General features: G+C 48.5%; 1 protein-coding gene across 3 annotated transcripts in view; it reads left to right on the top strand.

The window, feature by feature from the left end:
* SPTB (spectrin beta, erythrocytic) overlaps window positions 1-17,296 on the top strand; it is a 146,364-nt gene that overhangs the window by 105,258 nt on the left and 23,810 nt on the right. For all 3 annotated transcript variants that reach the window (XM_072838917.1, XM_072838916.1, XM_072838918.1), the window contains 9 exons: window positions 867-1,737; window positions 3,207-3,344; window positions 7,256-8,012; window positions 9,149-9,351; window positions 9,463-9,553; window positions 11,208-11,354; window positions 12,689-12,952; window positions 13,325-13,531; window positions 14,016-14,105. In XM_072838917.1, coding sequence (XP_072695018.1) covers window positions 867-1,737; window positions 3,207-3,344; window positions 7,256-8,012; window positions 9,149-9,351; window positions 9,463-9,553; window positions 11,208-11,354; window positions 12,689-12,952; window positions 13,325-13,531; window positions 14,016-14,105 — 2,768 coding nt within the window. The remainder of the gene's footprint in view (window positions 1-866; window positions 1,738-3,206; window positions 3,345-7,255; window positions 8,013-9,148; window positions 9,352-9,462; window positions 9,554-11,207; window positions 11,355-12,688; window positions 12,953-13,324; window positions 13,532-14,015; window positions 14,106-17,296) is intronic.

Raw genomic sequence — 17,296 nt, 5'->3', positions numbered from 1 at the left:
TTTTTTAAAAAATAAAGCTTTATTTGTTTAATCTCTACACACAATGTGGGGCTCAAACTCATGACCCAGAGATCAAGAGTCCCACACTCCTCCACCTGAGCCAGCCAACAAGGTGCTCCTCCAGCTCTGGCTCTTAAATAAAACACCCTGTTGCCTCTTTGAAGAGTTAACTTGAAATTTGTGTCTGGGCCATTTTATTTATTTTTTAAAGATTTTATTTATTTATTCATGAGAGACGCAGAGGGAGAAGCAGGCTCCCTCTGGGGAGCCTGATGCAGTACTCGATCCCAGGACCCTGGGGATCATACACTGAGCCAAAGGCAGACACTTAACCACTGAGCCACCCAGGCACTCCAGGGCTATTTTATTTTATTTTATTTTATTTTATTTTATTTTATTTATTTTTTTATTTTATTTTATTTTATTTTATTTTATTTTAGATTATTTATTTGAGAAAGAGATACATCAGGGGGACGGGCAGAAAGAGAGGGAAAGAGGTTTTAAGCAGACTCTGTGCAGAGCGCATAGGCCACCATGGGGCTTAATCTCACGACCCTGAGATCATGATCTGAACCCAAATGACTATGCCACTCAGGTTCCCCTGTGTCTGGGCCTTTTAAAAAATAATTTCACGTTGTGCGTTTCTACTAAGAGCTGGCCCAACTTACTCATGAAATGTTAGTGGGAATTAATTATGAAGAATCTCGCCTGCCTTCCAAGCAACTGGGCCCCCCTGTATGCAATCCCAAAGCCCCAGTGAGATGGTAGGTTCTAGATCATGTGGTTCTAGCCTGGCAACTGATCTGAAGCTTGCCCACAAACAAAGCCCTTACCTCTTTTGTCTTCCTTTTTCTCATTCCCCCCAGGGTACCAGCCTTGTGACCCCCAGGTTATCCAGGACCGTGTCAGCCACCTGGAACAGTGCTTTGAGGAGCTAAGCAACATGGCAGCTGGGCGGAAGGCCCAGCTGGAGCAGTCTAAGCGGCTCTGGAAGTTCTTCTGGGAGATGGATGAGGCCGAGAGCTGGATCAAGGAGAAAGAGCAGATCTACTCTTCCCTAGACTATGGCAAGGACCTGACAAGCGTGCTCATCCTACAACGTAAGCATAAGGCCTTTGAGGATGAGCTCCGAGGGCTGGACACCCACCTGGGGCAGATCTTCCAGGAGGCAGAGGGCATGGTCGCACGGAAGCAGTTTGGGTACCCACAGATCGAGGTCCGGATCAAGGAGGTGTCTGCCCAGTGGGACCAGCTGAAGGAGCTGGCTGCCTTTCGCAAGAAGAACCTCCAGGACGCTGAGAACTTCTTCCAGTTCCAGGGTGATGCTGACGACCTCAAGGCCTGGCTGCAAGATGCCCACCGGCTGCTCTCAGGCGAAGATGTGGGGCAGGATGAGGGGGCCACACGGGCCCTGGGGAAGAAGCACAAGGACTTCCTGGAGGAACTGGAGGAGAGCCGTGGGGTGATGGAGCATCTAGAACAGCAGGCTCAGGGCTTCCCCCAAGAGTTTCGGGATTCTCCAGATGTGACGAACCGGCTGCAGGCCCTCCAGGAGCTCTACCAGCAGGTGGTGGCCCAGGCAGACCTGCGTCGGCAGAGGCTACAGGATGCCCTGGACCTGTACACGGTGTTTGGGGAGACAGACGCCTGTGAGCTGTGGATGGGCGAGAAGGAGAAGTGGCTAGCCCAGATGCAAATCCCAGACACGCTGGAGGACCTTGAGGTCGCACAGCACAGGTCAGAGCCTGACTTTCTCTTCCTCACCTCCCTGCTATGCAGCCTGCACTCCAGCTCAGCCTGGTGTGAGAACAGCCTCTAGGTCAGCAAGACTCCTCTTGAGAGGTGATGGGATGCCCTTTATTTCTGAGGCCAGGCACCCAAGTCAGGTTTTTCTTTTTTGTTTTGTTTTGTTTTGTTTTTCCAAGTCAGGTTTTAATCAGCCTCTGTGGCTTTGGGTACTTTACCTTATGGGGCCTTCCTTAAACTAAAGCAAAGGAGATCTTTCTAGTCCAGTTAGTCATTTACTTTTCAGCCACAGCAGTCTTTGCCCAAATGAATTGTATACAGAACCCCTGACCTATAACACAGAGGAAAGTGGAGCTCTTTGGTTAAGGGGGAGGTGAGAAATCAGAACCCCACCCACCATTTGCTTCAACGTGGATGGAACTGGAGGGTATTATGCTGAGTGAAGTAAGTCAGTCGGAGAAGGACAAACATTATATGTTCTCATTCATTTGGGGAATATAAATAACAGTGAAAGGGAATATAAGGGAAGGGAGAAGAAATGTGTGGGAAATATCAGAAAGGGAGACAGAACGTAAAGACTGCTAACTCTGGGAAACGAACTAGGGGTGGTAGAAGGGGAGGAGGGCAGGGGGTGGGAGTGAATGGGTGACGGGCGCTGGGGGTTATTCTGTATGTTAGTAAATTGAACACCAATAAAAAAAAAAAAAAAGAAAAAGAACCCCACCAGCTCTAGCTTTCTATGGCAGTCCCTAGGTCACAGCACCCCAGAGGACCAGGGACCAGTTTGCAAACCACCGGTCTACAAGGCCACTCTCCTTACTGTCATTGCTCGGGCGGAGGTGGGGGGGAGCACCCCTCCCCCATCCATGTGGCCCTCCAGCATCTTAAGTATGGAATTAGAGAGTTGAGAAGGATGAGCGGTCATGGTCGAGTGTGCACAGGTGGGCTTACGTTGCCAGAAGGACCTGATCTTTTATCCCAGAAGGCTCAGCTTTCCAAACTACACCCGTACCCCCGGTAGCTCTCCCTTCTCCTACCCAAGGACAGAGGACCTGGTTGGGGAGGGTAGCCTTCAGGCCAAGGTGTCAAAGCAGTGGAATTAGGGTCTGAGAGCAGCAGCTGTGGCAATTGGAAATATGGCAGGTATTCTCTGTGGTGATTAACCCCCCCATACATGCACAATTCATCTTTCCTCTGTGCCTTTCCATTGAGCCAGTGGCCTATGTAGTAAGCAACCAGCTCTTTACTAGCCTGACCCGAGAAATACTAAACCATGAAATTGGACCCATGAACCAGAAAATAGGGTATGTCAGCATATCTTTTTCCTTTCTGTCCCCTTACCCAGTCCAATGTATTCAGGAAATGGAAGGAGAAAGCAAGAGCCCCACGTTCCAGAGACTGGGCAGTAGGCAAAGTGCCCATGCTTCTTCCCCAGTCCTCATCTTCTCTTTCCATATCAGGTTTGACATCCTGGACCAGGAGATGAAGACTTTGATGACACAGATCGATGGTGTGAACCTTGCTGCCAACAGCCTGGTAGACAGCGGCCACCCTCGCAGCGGGGAAGTGAAGCAGTACCAGGACCACCTGAATGCCAGGTGGGGTGTGGATTGGGCTGGGGACTGAGGGTGCCTTTGCTTGGCAACTAACACCCCCCTTGGGGTGGGGCCTAAGAGTCAGGATATGTGCCATGTCCCCTTAGAGCTCCTGTCTTTCTAAGCCACGGTCTCCGTCTGACTGTGGAGCTGAAGCAACAAGGGGGAAGGCCCTGTGTGATGAACACAGCTGCGAATGCCGCCCCAGGTCGGGGGAAGGGGGGCATGTATCCTGTGTGATGGCGGAGACGTTCTGAGTGCACGCATAGTTAGAATCAGGCCATATGGTACTCATGCCACATTTCCCCAGACATTCGTAGGCATGGAAAATTGCTTTCTGAGAGCTCTTAAGTACTGTCCATAAAAGAAAGCTCCAGCCTGTGCCAAAATGCAGCATCGATAATGAGGCTGGCTTGAATGAAGAAGAGAATTAGCAGGAAGCCTTGAGCAAGCTTTGTGACTGGAACAAAAAACAGGCCCTGAGGAGCTTTTGGAAAGGGGGTGCTTTCGCTTTCAGACCAAGGCATAATTGGTGTGAGTTCCTCAAGGGTCTCTGAGGACAGTACTCGCCATGTTCCTATTTGTTCCCTGGGCCCTGCACACATGGTACCACATATTCACCGCCTCCCCATTGCCCCAACCCCTTTCCCCACACTTGGGTCTGAATCTTGCTCTGCCTGAAGCAATCTGGGAGGTGGAGTTAGGGAAACCCAGTTGTGTGGGGGAAAAGAGGGAGGATCAGCACAGTAGAGACTCTGGTGGGGGCCCAGCAGGAGGCAGGAAGGGGGTAGGGATACTTCAGAGTCACTAGGACAGGGCTGATTATCTCAGCATCTGAAGATGGAGACTGTAGTTCAGGAGATTCCTCTGTAATCTGAGGTTTATGCAGAGGAGGAAGATGTCTCTTTGTCCTTCTTTAGGGTTGGAGGTAATGGCAGTGGGTGTGTATTTGCATGTGTGCAGGCGGGCATGCGAGTGTGTTTGCATGTGTGAGACAGAAAGACTTGTCAGCAGGTATCTGTTGCCTTAATGAGCTATAGTCAAAGAACGATCTTTACAGATCCCTAAGCCCTCTACTGTCCTGAGTGAAATACGTCAAGGCACTTGCCATCCATAGGTGAGAGAAGCAAATGCATGAAATAGTAGGATGGTCTTCCTGAGAGTTGAAATGTACCTGAGAAGTCATCTCATCCAAATACTCCCAGGCCATTGTGTCTTGGACAGACACTCCCAAGGTGGGGAGCTCGCCCCTTTACCATGCAGCCCATCCCATTTGGAGGCAGCTCCTTTTGGTTAAAAGACTTGACCTTCTACTGAAGGAAATCTCCCTCCTTGCAATTTGTATACATTGGTTCTGGCCCTGCCCTTCAGAGAGATCAAAACCAATTGACTCTTCGTCCATGCGAGAGCCCTTCAAAAATATTTTAAAACCACTGTCCGTTCTTCCCCTTTGCCCACAGTCCTGCCTCCAGGCCTCCACTGTTCTCTCCACCAGCGTGCAAATTCTCCTCCACATCCAGCCCCTCTTTTAGGCCAGTTTGGGGTCCTCTTTCTCCCTGTGTCCAAGAGGAAAAACCTTCTTTCCCTCCTTTGTACTGGTTTAGAGCTTTACATTCTGCCTTGTATTATAATTACTTTGATCTTGAAGAACTTTCCTACTGGACTATAAGCATCCTCTGTTTGAAATATTCTTTTCCTGCATATCCACATGGCTTACACCTTGACATTATTCAGATCTCAACTTGTATGTCAGCTTACTGGAGAAGCCTTCTATGACCACCCAGTTGAAAATATCACTGCCTCCTTCCCACCCAGTCCCCGCGCCTCTATCTCATCACCTTGCTTAATTTTTTCATTGCATTTGTCACTGCTGGATGAATTATGGATTTATTTGTCTCTGCCCACTCAAATGAGAACAAGCACTTTGCCTTGTTCATTGCTACCTCTCTAGAGCCTAGGACAGTGCCTGGCACAAGGCACATGACAGTTGCATGATAAATGCTTAGTGAATGAGTGAACAGGAACAAAACGGGAATATCTTCTGCCAAGCTTGGCACATGTGAGTCATTCAAACTCTTACTGAATAAGTAATTACCTTCCACTGTGTGCATGCCAGTTGACCAACATTTTCTTCAATAATCTTGGGCCCAGGACCAAACCTGAAGTTCTGACATGGCCTGGCCAGGGCTAACTGGAGTGGTGCTGTCAACTTCTTCCACCTGGAAGACCATGCAGCAGGGGGACCAGACTTCACTCCCAGCCCATCCTCTCTGTGGCCTCTGCTGGTGTCTGCAATGAGGCCACACCGGGAAAAACCGAGAAAATCACCATGAGGCTTCTTGCACAGAGGCACAGAACTCTCCAGAACTCAAGGATTTCTCTGTCTAGGAGGGAAGATGTGAAATCTTTGGGCTCTTGCTCTTCTCTCTCTTGGTATTCCCAGTTCTCCCCAGCCTATCTCCCACTTCTCTTTGCAGACCTGTCTAGCAGCTGTTGTCACACCTTAGGAGGACCCACAATGCACTCAATGAGAGTTGGCCTGGGGACAGGCCATTCACCTACATCCTCAGCCTCCTCCCCCAGGTGTTGGGGGTACAGAAAAGAGTGAGCTACTCAGATCCCCCTCTTTAAATAGATCACTACAGCAGCAGTGCTGGAGAGGTGCTTATTGAGATCCAGCTCAGGTAGCCGCCATGAAACCTTCCCCCGTCACCCTTGTCACCCCCCAGTTCCCTTAATCCATTCTGCCTGGTATGTGCTCTAATCATAGCACTTTATACTATAGTTATTTTGTGAGCTTGTCTTAATTTCTCTCTAAGTCATACACTCCATAAGGCAAAGTCTGGCTATGACTATATTCTCCCAAAAGCTAACATAATACTTATACCTTGTGGGTGTTCAGGAAAGATGGGCTCAGCAGATGAGCATTCAGCACACTTTTATGTGCTCACATGTTGCTTACATATTACATGTCACTCAGAATGAGTCAACTTGGGGTGCCTGGGTGGCTCAGTCGGTTGAGCATCTGCCTTCTGCTCAGGTTGTGATCCCAGGGTCCTGGGATCAAGTCCCACATTGGGTTCCCTGCCCAGTCAAGCCTGCTTCCCCCTCTCCCTCTGCCCAAAGCTCCCCCTGTTTGTGCTCTCTCCTGTTGTCTCTCTCTCTGAAAGACAGAAAGAAAGGGAGGGAAAGAGAGAGAGAGAGAGAGAGAGAGAGAGAGAAAGCGTCAACGTGGATCCCAGGAAACAGTCCCTGTTGGTCTCAGCCCAGGCTGATGCACAGCTCTTTAGAGGAGGCTGACTGAGAGCAGCAGACCAGCCTCAGACCCAGGACATGTGCTAGACCTTTGCATGTTTCCCATTTTCATTCAAGCACTGCAGCTGAAGTTTAAGATTATGCTATGCATTTCAGCTATAATCCCAGCTCCCCCCTTCCCCCTTCCTCCTCCTCCTCCTCCTTCATAAGGTCCCTTTTCTTTTAGAGCCAAGGTGACTTTTTAGGCCTTGGGTACTTTGAACATGGTTTTGGCTATTTGTATGGTTCCTCTAGGGCTGCTGGGACCCTATGTCTTTGAGTTGATAAATGTAAACTTTCTCATTATTTTCAGCATTTCAAAAAAGAAATCTGGGGAAGTTATGCATTTGTCCAAAATTCAACTACATACAGAGCCAAACTAAGAGTCCTTTTCATTCCTTTACTTATGGTTGAAATCACATCTCTGCTAATGGAAAGATTTGATTGGCAGTTTATATCATCTTGGGTAAAATCGGATAAGTGAATTTTACTCCTCACCATTTGTTGGGTAGATGATTTTCAGTGTGCAGGATCTATGGGGAGAGCCTCTGGCGGGAGTCTAGGTAGGGATGCCCTGTGGAAAGTGTTAAGAAAGAGGGTGTCTGTGTCCTCCTTGGCAGGTGGCAAGCATTCCAGACCATAGTATCAGACCGGCGGGGGGCAGTGAACTCAGCCCTCCGGGTGCGTAACTATTGTGTGGACTGTGAAGAGACTAGCAAGTGGATTGAGGACAAGATGCAAGTGGTGCAGTCCATAAAGGACCTGGGCCAGGACCTGACGGGCATCATTTCCATCCAACGGAAGCTGTCGGGGCTGGAGCGCGATGTGGCTGCCATCGAAGCCCGTGTGGGTGCCCTGGAGCGTGAGTCACAGCAGCTGATGGCATCACACCCTGAGCAGAAAGAGGACATTGGCCAGAGGCAGGCATGTGTGGAGAAGCTGTGGCAGGAACTGCAGGAAGCCCTGAAGGAACAGGAAGCCTCACTGGGTGAAGCCAGCCAGCTACAGGCCTTCCTGCAGCATCTGGATAACTTCCAGACCTGGCTGTCCATGGCCCAGAAGGCTGTGGCTTCCGAGGACATGCCTGAGTCCCTCCCAGAGGCCGAGCAGCTCCTACAGCAGCACGTGGCCATCAAAGACGAGATTGACGGGCACCGAGGGGACTACCAGCAGGTCAAGGCATCTGGGGAGAATGTGATCCGTGATCAGACAGACCCAGAATACCTGCTTCTGGGCCAGAGGCTAGAAGGCCTGGATTCTGGCTGGGACGCCCTGTGCCGGATGTGGGAGAGCCGCAACCACTCCCTCGCCCAGTGCCTCGGCTTCCAGGAGTTCCAGAGAGATGCCAAGCAAGCTGAGGCCATCCTCAGCAATCAGGTAGGGAGAGGCATTCAGGGATAGGAGGGGGGTTATCTCTTAGGGTAACAGCACTGGTGAGCCTATGAATGTCCTCGGAGACTAAATTCTACTTATTCTTTTAATTTAAATTTTAGTTAACATACAGCACAATATTAGTTTCTGGAATAGAATTCAGTGATCCATCACTTACATACAACACCCAGTGCTCATCACAAGTGCCCTCCATAATCCCCATCCCCCATCTAGCCCATCCCCCACCCACCTCCTTCCATTGGCCCTCAGTTTGTTCTCTATCATTAAGAGTCTCTTATGGCTTGTTTCTCCTTTTTTTTCTTTTCCCCTTTCCTGTACGTTCATCTGTTTTCCTCCTTAAAAATTCTACATATGAGTTAGGTCATATAGTATTTGTCTTTTTCTGACTGACTTATATGACTTAGCATAATACCCTCTAGCTCCATCCACATTGTTGCAAAATGCTAGATTTCATTCTTTTTGATGGCTGAGTAATATCCCATTGTGTATATACACCACATCATCTTTATCCATTCATTAATCAATGGACACTTGGGCTCTCTCCATAGTTTGGCTATTGTTGATAATGCTGCTATAAACATTGGGGTGCATGTCCCCCTTCACATCTGTATTTTTGTATCCTTTGGGTAAATACCTAGTAGTGCAAATGCTGGCTATAATTTTGACTTTTTGAGGAACCAGTAGTACAAGAGGGCTCCCCTTTCTCTGCATCCTCAAATTCTACATTTTGGGGAATCTCTCCAGCCACTAGTTGGGGGAAAATCCTCTCTGTTCCTTATCACGTGCCTTTTCCAGTCCTATTTCCTAAACTATGCCTTGTTCTTGGGTCAGTTACAGGCTGGAGATATGAATTTTCCTGAGTAGTTACCCTTCCATGTGGCTTTAGGCACACTGTACATTGGGTGCCCCTGGGATGAGAGTGGGGGTGCAAGGCCTAAAGTGCCTCTTCCTTGCACAACCCCAGGGGACACCATTCATGCTGTACTGTAGCCTAGATGGCTGCATATAGTGCTTCTGCTTGGCAAGTGCCCTCACTGCCTTCTCTCTCTCTTTTTTTTTTTTTTTTTCTCACTACCTTCTCAACTTGTCTTCATGCCTTATCTGGAAACTTGCTTCAACAGGAATATACTCTGGCTCACGTGGAGCCCCCAGACTCCCTAGAGGCTGCAGAAGCTGGAATCCGGAAGTTTGAGGATTTCTTGATGTCTATGGAGAACAACGAAGATAAGGTCTTGAGTCCTGTGGACTCTGGAAACAAGCTGGTAGCTGATGAAAACCTCTACTCAGACAAGATCCTGGAAAAGGTGCAGCTGATTGAGGACAGGTACTCTCCACCCCCAGGGTCATGGGGCCAGAGCCAGGTAGGGCTGGTGGTGTTATGCAAGGTCCCCAAGCTTAGCACTGTTGTGACTATGGTTTCCGGCTTCCCTTCTAGGCACAGGAAAAACAAAGAGAAGGCTTCAGAGGCTTCAATCATTCTAAAAGACAACTTGGAGCTCCAGAACTTCCTCCAGAACTGCCAGGAGGTGAGACTCTAGGAAGGCAGACCACTTTGCAGGAGATTCCCTTCTAGGAGCAAAGTGCCCTAGAGGTAGAAAGTCCATGGGAGGTAGAAAGGGGAGGCACCTGGCCGGCTTAGTCAGAGGAGCATGTAGCTCTTGATCTTGGGGTCATGGGTTTGAGCCTCAAGTTGGGTGTAGAGATTACTAAAATAAATAAATAAATAAACTAAAAAAAAAAAAAAAAGAAGAAGAAAGTCCATAGGGATCCTTTCTAAGTTGGGAGTCTGGAATTTCATGAGGGGAAGTCTGGGTATTTGATAGCTTAGGTCATTCTCTAGAATTTTTGATTCTATAATTTTTCCCCAAAATCTACAAATTTTAATTTGCCTAGTCTAGGGCAGGGTTTCTCAAAGAGTGGCCTAAGGGCTCTCTATATTAAAGTCACCTTGGACCCTGGTCAAGGCTGGCTTCAAGGGCATTCCACCTGTGCATTCATATAGGGCCTGTGCTCAGAAGGGCACCATGCTTGGTTTAATGCTCTGTGGTTGCCATCTTGAAATTCTTTTTTTTTTTTTTTTTTTTTTAATGGCTGCACTAATGTTTCGGCCAAGCTTGATTTTATTTATTTTTTAAACATTTTTATTTATTTATGATAGTCACAGAGAGAGAGAGAGAGAGGCAGAGACACAGGCAGAGGGAGAAGCAGGCTCCATGCACCGAGAGCCCAACATGGGATTCGATCCCGGGTCTCCAGGATCACGCCCTGGGCCAAAGGCAGGCGCCAAACCACTGCGCCACCCAGGGATCCCACCATCTTGAAATTCTTAATAATTTTGAGCATTTCCATTTTGTATTGGGCCCTGTAAATTATGGATCCAGTCTTGGCCCTTGTTAAATGTAAAGTCCTGCCTCACTCAGGCCCAGAAGAATCAGAGTCTCAAAAAGTAGAGAAGAGTGTTTTCAACAAGCCTCCTGGTTGGAGAGCTGGCTGAGAAGGTTCTTGCTCAGCCTAGGATGAGCTGTGCAAGGAAGATTTTTAACCTGCACTCCTGAGTCTCTTCATGTGCGGTACTTCTGTGTGGAATGGTGCTTTCTCTGGCTTCTTTCTCTCTCCCATCCTCATACCCCTTTCTTCTCGGCCCAGATAACTTTGTTCTCATCCACCTCTGCTCTTGGCACCAACCAGGCTTGGGATGTTGCCAGGATATCTTGGAAACGCTGGATGCTCATCACAGTTCTTCCCTCATTGTTAATTATAGGTTCTGCCCCTTAGCTTCTTCCTCAGATAATATTTTCTCTGTTTATTAATTATTTCTCATCCTACTGCCAAAGGGTGGATTTATCTATCCATTCAGTAAACAGTCACTGAATTCCTACAGTAGGCCAGGCCCTGTCCTGGGTCCTGGAAATACGGGGAGAAGCATAAATACCCTTGTGTCACACTGCATACGCTCTACTAGGGAAGACACCCAGGTGCTCGTATTTTAGCTCTGAGAGAACACAGGTTAAGTTGCTGTCCAGGAGTTCGGGACCTAGAGTTTTGGAAAGTTGGAAAGTAGTACTCTGCTGTATTCATACTTCCCCTCCTTGGCCTTTTTCTGCAGCCGAGATGGGCAGCAGGTCCTGCCTGAGCCCCTGGCCAAAGAGATGCACTCAAACTCCCTCTTTCTGTCCACAGCTCACTCTCTGGATCAATGACAAGCTGCTAACATCTCAGGATGTCTCCTATGATGATGCGAGAAACCTGCAAAACAAGTGGGCGAAACACCAGGCATTTATGGCAGACCTGGCTTCCCACCAAGGGTGGCTAGATAGCATTGATGCAGTAAGTAAAGCAAGTGGTAAGTGGTGCGGGCTCTCTGCTCAGATATGCTTACCTGAATGGGGATTCACACAGGGCATAGACACCATCTGAAGCTTGCTGGACAGTATAGAACCTGGAAGTGAAAAACTTCTCTAAATAGTAGTCAACCCTTCTGAGTTCCTGGTACATCCATTATTGTTAGGCCTGGCTGGAATCGGTGCCTCCTCTGGGTCACCTGAGTCTGGAGACAGTCCAGGACACTGAGGTACTGAGTTAGTGCCTCAGCATCTAGTCCCAGGACACCAGTTATCACTGTTTGCCTTCTATCATCCTCATCAGGGCCCCAGCACTGTCCTGACCAAGGGTGAGGAATGTGTGAGATGAGCAGAGTGATCCAGGGGACCATTGGCCTTCATCATTTGGATGGGCAAAACCATCAGGGAGTGGTCATTCCCCACCCCTCATAGACAGGAAACCAAGGGTCCCCCTTATAACAGGCTTGATCAAGGGCCCAAGTCAAAATGTAGCTGGTGTTAGATCTGGGAATCAATTCCCTTTGCTCTTCCCTGCTGTGGCTGTCCAGGAAGAAGTAGGCATAGGGTCCACATGAGGCAGTATCCATAGTGTTTGAAGATGCAGGCTCTGAGCCAGACTATTTGACTCTTCAATCTCCCTTTGCCTCAGTTTCTTCATCTGAAAAATGAGGATAGTAACAGTACGTACCCAAGGGAATAGTGAACATTAAAGCACTTAGAATAGTACTTGGCATTTATTGGGCCATTATTTATTCAGGAAATATTGTTATTAGTAACATATATTTCTAGGCCCAAGTCATATCCTACTGTACCCACCCAAAAGGGTACATTTATGCAGGTGAAAACCAGATAGGACAAACCCAGTAACTAAAAGATATCACCAAAAGCAAAAAAAAAAAATAAAAAAAAAATAAATAAATAAAAAAAAAAAAATAAAAGATATCACCAAAAGCTACTGCACAGCCTCTGGGAAGACAACTGAAAGGGTAGAGTCCTTTCCATGTTGGTTGTACCTGGATGGATCTTAAATCTTTTTTTTTTTTATTAAAAAATAATTTAGCATCAGTTGATCCTGGTCTGCAACAACTCCCCATACTCCAATCTCCCTGAGTCCTTTGCCCCAGACACACCCCTCCCTGTCACACCTTCTCCTGCAAATAACTCTGGGGGTGCAGTCTTTCAGTTGAGCCTCACCGGAGTTCTAGGCAGATTCTTTGACTCCCCAATCTCCCCTCAGTTAACCCCTGGCAGCCACATGGAGCAGGGCTGTTCCAAGACTGCCCAGCCTCAGATGATGAGCCTTCCTGCTTCTCCACACAGGAAGGAAAGCAGCTGATGGAGGAGAAGGCCCAGTATGCAGCCCGGGTGTCCCAGAGGCTGGAAGACTTGCACCGGCTCTGGGATGAGCTTCAGGCTGCCACTCAGGAGAGGGCCCAGCACCTCTCAGCAGCTAGGAGCTCCTACCTGCGCTCACAGACCCATGCAGACCTCAGCAAGTGGATCAGTGCTATGGAGGACCAGCTGCGGTCTGATGACCCGGGCAAGGACCTGACCAGTGTCAACCGGATGTTGGCTAAGCTGAAGGCACGTGAGTGGGTTGTAGACTGGGAATGTTGGAATAGGAGATGTTGGGGAACAAATCTGAAACCTGAAAGTAATTACTCCTTCTGTTCCTCTTAGCTGGGCTTGAGCCAAAATGTCTCCTGGTTCAAAACCCATCTTCTGCTCCTTTGCAGTGGGTAACACAGGGATCCTGGGATTTAAATTAAAAAAAAAAAAACATGCACGAGAAGTATAGGATAGGCACTTGTGGATTAGGAAGGATGAGTGGGGGCATCCAGGGAGACTTCCTGGGGAAGGCTGGGCCTTTAAGGATGGATAGGATACAGATGATGAAGAGGACGTGGGCTGCCCAGGTGCCAAAGCTGTTACCGACACTGTTGCCTTGTGTCCCAGCGTGTGGAAGACCAAGTGAACGTGCGGAAGGAGGAGCTGGGGGAGCTGTTTGCCCAGGTGCCCTCGCTGGGAGAGGAGGCAGGAGACGCAGACATGAGCATCGAGAAGCGGTTCTTGGACCTCCTGGAGCCCCTGGAGAGGAGGAAGAAGCAGCTGGAGTCATCCCGAGCCAAGCTGCAGATCAGCAGGGACTTAGAGGATGAGACCGTGAGTTGGCCGCAGACCTCACTCCCAGAGGCTGAGCCGGCAGCTGCCATCGGGATAACTGGCTGCCTCCCAGGGCAATTCTTAGCAGATGTCTGGTCCTCTCACCTTGTGACCTCAGAGCCATTGTGATGATTACGTTAAATATGAAAGAAAAGCCAGTTGTTTTTTGTTTTTTTTTTTTTTTTTTTAAGCCAGTGCTTTTTGAATGATAACTCGGTCATGGACTTTGGGATAGAGAGACTTTGGGTTCAGGATCCAGCTATGTTACCTTCCCCCTGTATGACCAGAAGCAAGTTACTTGGAACCTCAGTTCAAAATATCTAAGTGTCCCCATCTGTAAAATGGGGACAAAACCCTGATGGGGCCTTGGGAAGAACCAGGGAGACACAGCAGGAGAGAGCTCTATCTGACCCAGGGTGGTGAATGCTCAGGGAAAGGGTGGCCATGATTGTCATCAGCTATCCCCGCCTTCTGATTTCTACAGCTCTGGGTGGAAGAGAGGCTGCCTCTGGCCCAGTCAGCCAACTATGGCACAAATCTACAAACCGTGCAGCTGTTAATGAAGAAGAATCAGGTGAGTCCTTCTTCACTTGGTAAGTACCCCCACCTGTCCCTGCCCTGCCCATGCCCTGCCCAGGGCAGAATGCCCAGCCCAGCCCTGGCCTGTAGAAGGCCAGCAACAGCCAATTATTGTTCTTGTTGGTAGCTATGGGGCCCCCAGATCCATAAAAAGAGCAGCTTAGGTGATGGCAGAGAGAATTCTGGGAAGTACATGCCGGGGCCAGTGCTGGTAAGGGATTGTCCAGATGCTTTGGGTTTGGAGCCATTCAGAACCATCAGAGCATAGATGAGTGAGTACAGGACCCAGAGGCCCTAGCCTGGGATTTAATGTACTTTATAACTTCTGTATCCCATGGCCTCCCGGAAAGGAAGCCCAGAGCTCCTGGTTTCTTTCCCAGTACTGATTTGCCCCTCTTCCAGGACTGAGCCTGGCCTGTTAGGTATCCTCAGGGCAAGTAGGTCCCATTTCTTTTGCCACCTGAGGATACTCATGGGGCTCAAACCCCATTAGGAAGCCACTAAACTCGGTCCCTGAGCCATTGGAGTAATACCATTTGCTGTTCTGCTCTTTCTTAAGCCTAATGGGTAATTTCTGTGGCCCCGATTCAAACCAGAAATGAGCAGATACTATACTTCCTTCTGTATCAGGACTATGAATATCCTCTTATATCTTCTACGAAGGCCAGTTGTATGGACTTATGGTGCCTCTGTGTCCAGCCAGGGGCTGGCCACAGACCCTGCTCTTGAGTAGAAAGTCACTCCTCCTGCCTGATCTACCCTCTGGGTCAGGAAGTGGGGGCAGCCACAGCTGAGAGCAATGAGAGCCTGGGAACATATCCCAGAGAAAAGCAATGTGTCCCAGAATGCCAGTCAATATTGAGCTCCTTGGGGAAGAAAGGTCAGGGCAGACAGTTCTTCCTCAAAATAACAGCATCTGACATCTGCTCACAGAGCCCAGAAACTGTGCGAGGATCTGATTTACATTTGAAGAGGTGTCTGAAAAGCTCCCTCGAACCCTTTTCTTCCAGTTGATATGACCTAGTCACAAAGGCTCCAGTGGGCACAGGCAGGATCTTGGGCTAGAAGGTAATGGGTAGGTGTTCAATTCACACCACAACCTCCAGTTAAAGGTAGAAAGCAGTATACTTGGGGCCTCAGGTTCCTCAACTGTAAAATGAGCCAACATCTGTCCTTCCAACACCCAAGACTTTGATTTGTCTGGCCTCAGTGTCATTGCCTAAAAGACTCTCAACTACCCTGGATGAAGATTGCTATTTCAGGAAAAGGGCAAGACAAATATGGATGGGATTTCCCTCACCGAGAAGGGGAAGATAGTCTCTTGGGAGAGCATGGCTGGCCTAGTAAAGACAACTCTAGGCTAGACTGGCTACAGCTTAAGTCTCATTTTATCATTCCCTCTACTGTGGTGGTTCTCAAAATTCAGTATGCACCAGGCTCACCCAGAAGGCTTGTTAAAACACAGGTGACAAGGCTCCATCTCAGGTCTACTGAATCAGACTTTGGGAGTAGAGCCTGATAATTTGCGTATCTATCAAGATCCTAGGTGACTCTGATGCTGTTGGTCTGGGATCCCACTTTGAGAACCACTACTCTAAAGGTTATCCATTACAACTAGAACAAATCCCGCGTGGTACCACATGAATGATTCTCGACTCCAGCTGTGCATTAGAATCACCTAATTCCCTAATTGGGGGAACTTTTAAACCTATAAATGCTCAGTTCTTACCTCAGATCAATTACTTAAGACCCCTGAGGATAGGGCCCTATGTATGTTTTCCCAGATTATTCAACATGCAGCTAGGGTTGAGAACCTCTGTCCCACCTGATCTGGCTCCTGTCTTCCTCTAAAGCTCACTTCTCATCACTTTGACCCTCTATCATAGTATTCTAGCTTTCCTGGCCCTCTCTCTGGCCTGTAGATAGTCTTGGCTTGCTCCACCCCAGGGACTTTACACTCGCTCTTCCCTCTTGCTGGCAACACTCTTCCCCCAAATCTTTGTGTGGTTTCCTCTTCCTCACCACTCATGCTTCACTCAATGCCATCTCCTCAGATAGCCCCTTTCTGACTTCCCCAGCTCAAGGAGCCACCAGCACACCTCGGCAGACATTCTCGATCTCGTTGGGGTATTTTTCTCATAGCACCCAGTATCCACATTTATTCACTAATTTACATGCTTGCCATCTGCTCCCTCTCCAACAGTGTAAGCTTTATGAAGGCAGGGGACAAGATGTTGATCTTGTCCCTTGTTGAGAATGAGGCCCAGGACTTAGGAAATAACTGCGTAACTGTGTGTGGGACACATGAAGTAGGAAGAATATGTCATAAAGGAAGAACACTGCACAGAAGCCTAGAGAGGAATTGCTTTAAAAGAGAGAAAAACCTTTTAGGATCCCTAGCAGAGGTGGTAAGATCCCAGGGAAAGAAAGAGGCACACAGAGCTGACGCCATGGTTGTTTGAGTTCAATTGCACAGACTACGCAACAGTGTCAGGATTGAGATTCCGAATATAAAGGTAAAAAGACATTTCAGCAAGTTAGGTGACTTGTGGATATGACCGGTTCTGTGTATTTTAAATGCTGACAGTCACTGTACTGCTCTTGTGTACTGCTCTTGCCCCCGCCCTCCATATGGTTTTAAAGGCCATGGGGAAATTGTAGAAAGGGAGGAGATTAAGTGTAAGGAGCCGAGAGCCCACATGCAAGAAGCAACTAGGCTCGGACCCAGAAAGTGAGTCACACATGGGTAGTGGCCCATGGAAGAAAAAGGTGATCCTAGTCACCCGAGAGAGTGGAAAATGCCATTTTGGTGACCACGTGTTTAAGTAGGTAATAATACAAGGTTCACAAAAGATTTAAGAAATAGAAATGGGACGGAGAGCCAAAATCCTAAAATCTGGACAAGGAGTAACGGTCAACTCTTGTCTCACATGGAGCCAGGGATGCTAAAATAAGATGTCAAAGGCCATTTAAACATTGTTTTCCCTTCTCCAACACGTACAGCTAAGAAGCAGGCTGTGCTGAGACGCAGGAAGAATAGGGAGCAGAGAGAGCCAATTTCAAATGCCAGCGCTGTCACTCACTGCCCACAAGTTACTTAACCGCTCCGCACTCATCCTAGAAGGCTGCAGGGTGGCAGACGGAGAATACTGTGGCGTGCCTAGCACTGTGCCTGGCACATGGTCA

Source organism: Canis lupus, chromosome 9 (assembly GCF_048164855.1).
Source record: "Canis lupus baileyi chromosome 9, mCanLup2.hap1, whole genome shotgun sequence".
In the NCBI taxonomy this organism is placed as follows: domain Eukaryota; kingdom Metazoa; phylum Chordata; class Mammalia; order Carnivora; family Canidae; genus Canis; species Canis lupus.
The sequence above is the reverse complement of the archived record's forward strand: the minus strand, read 5'-3'. Positions and strand labels throughout refer to the sequence as shown.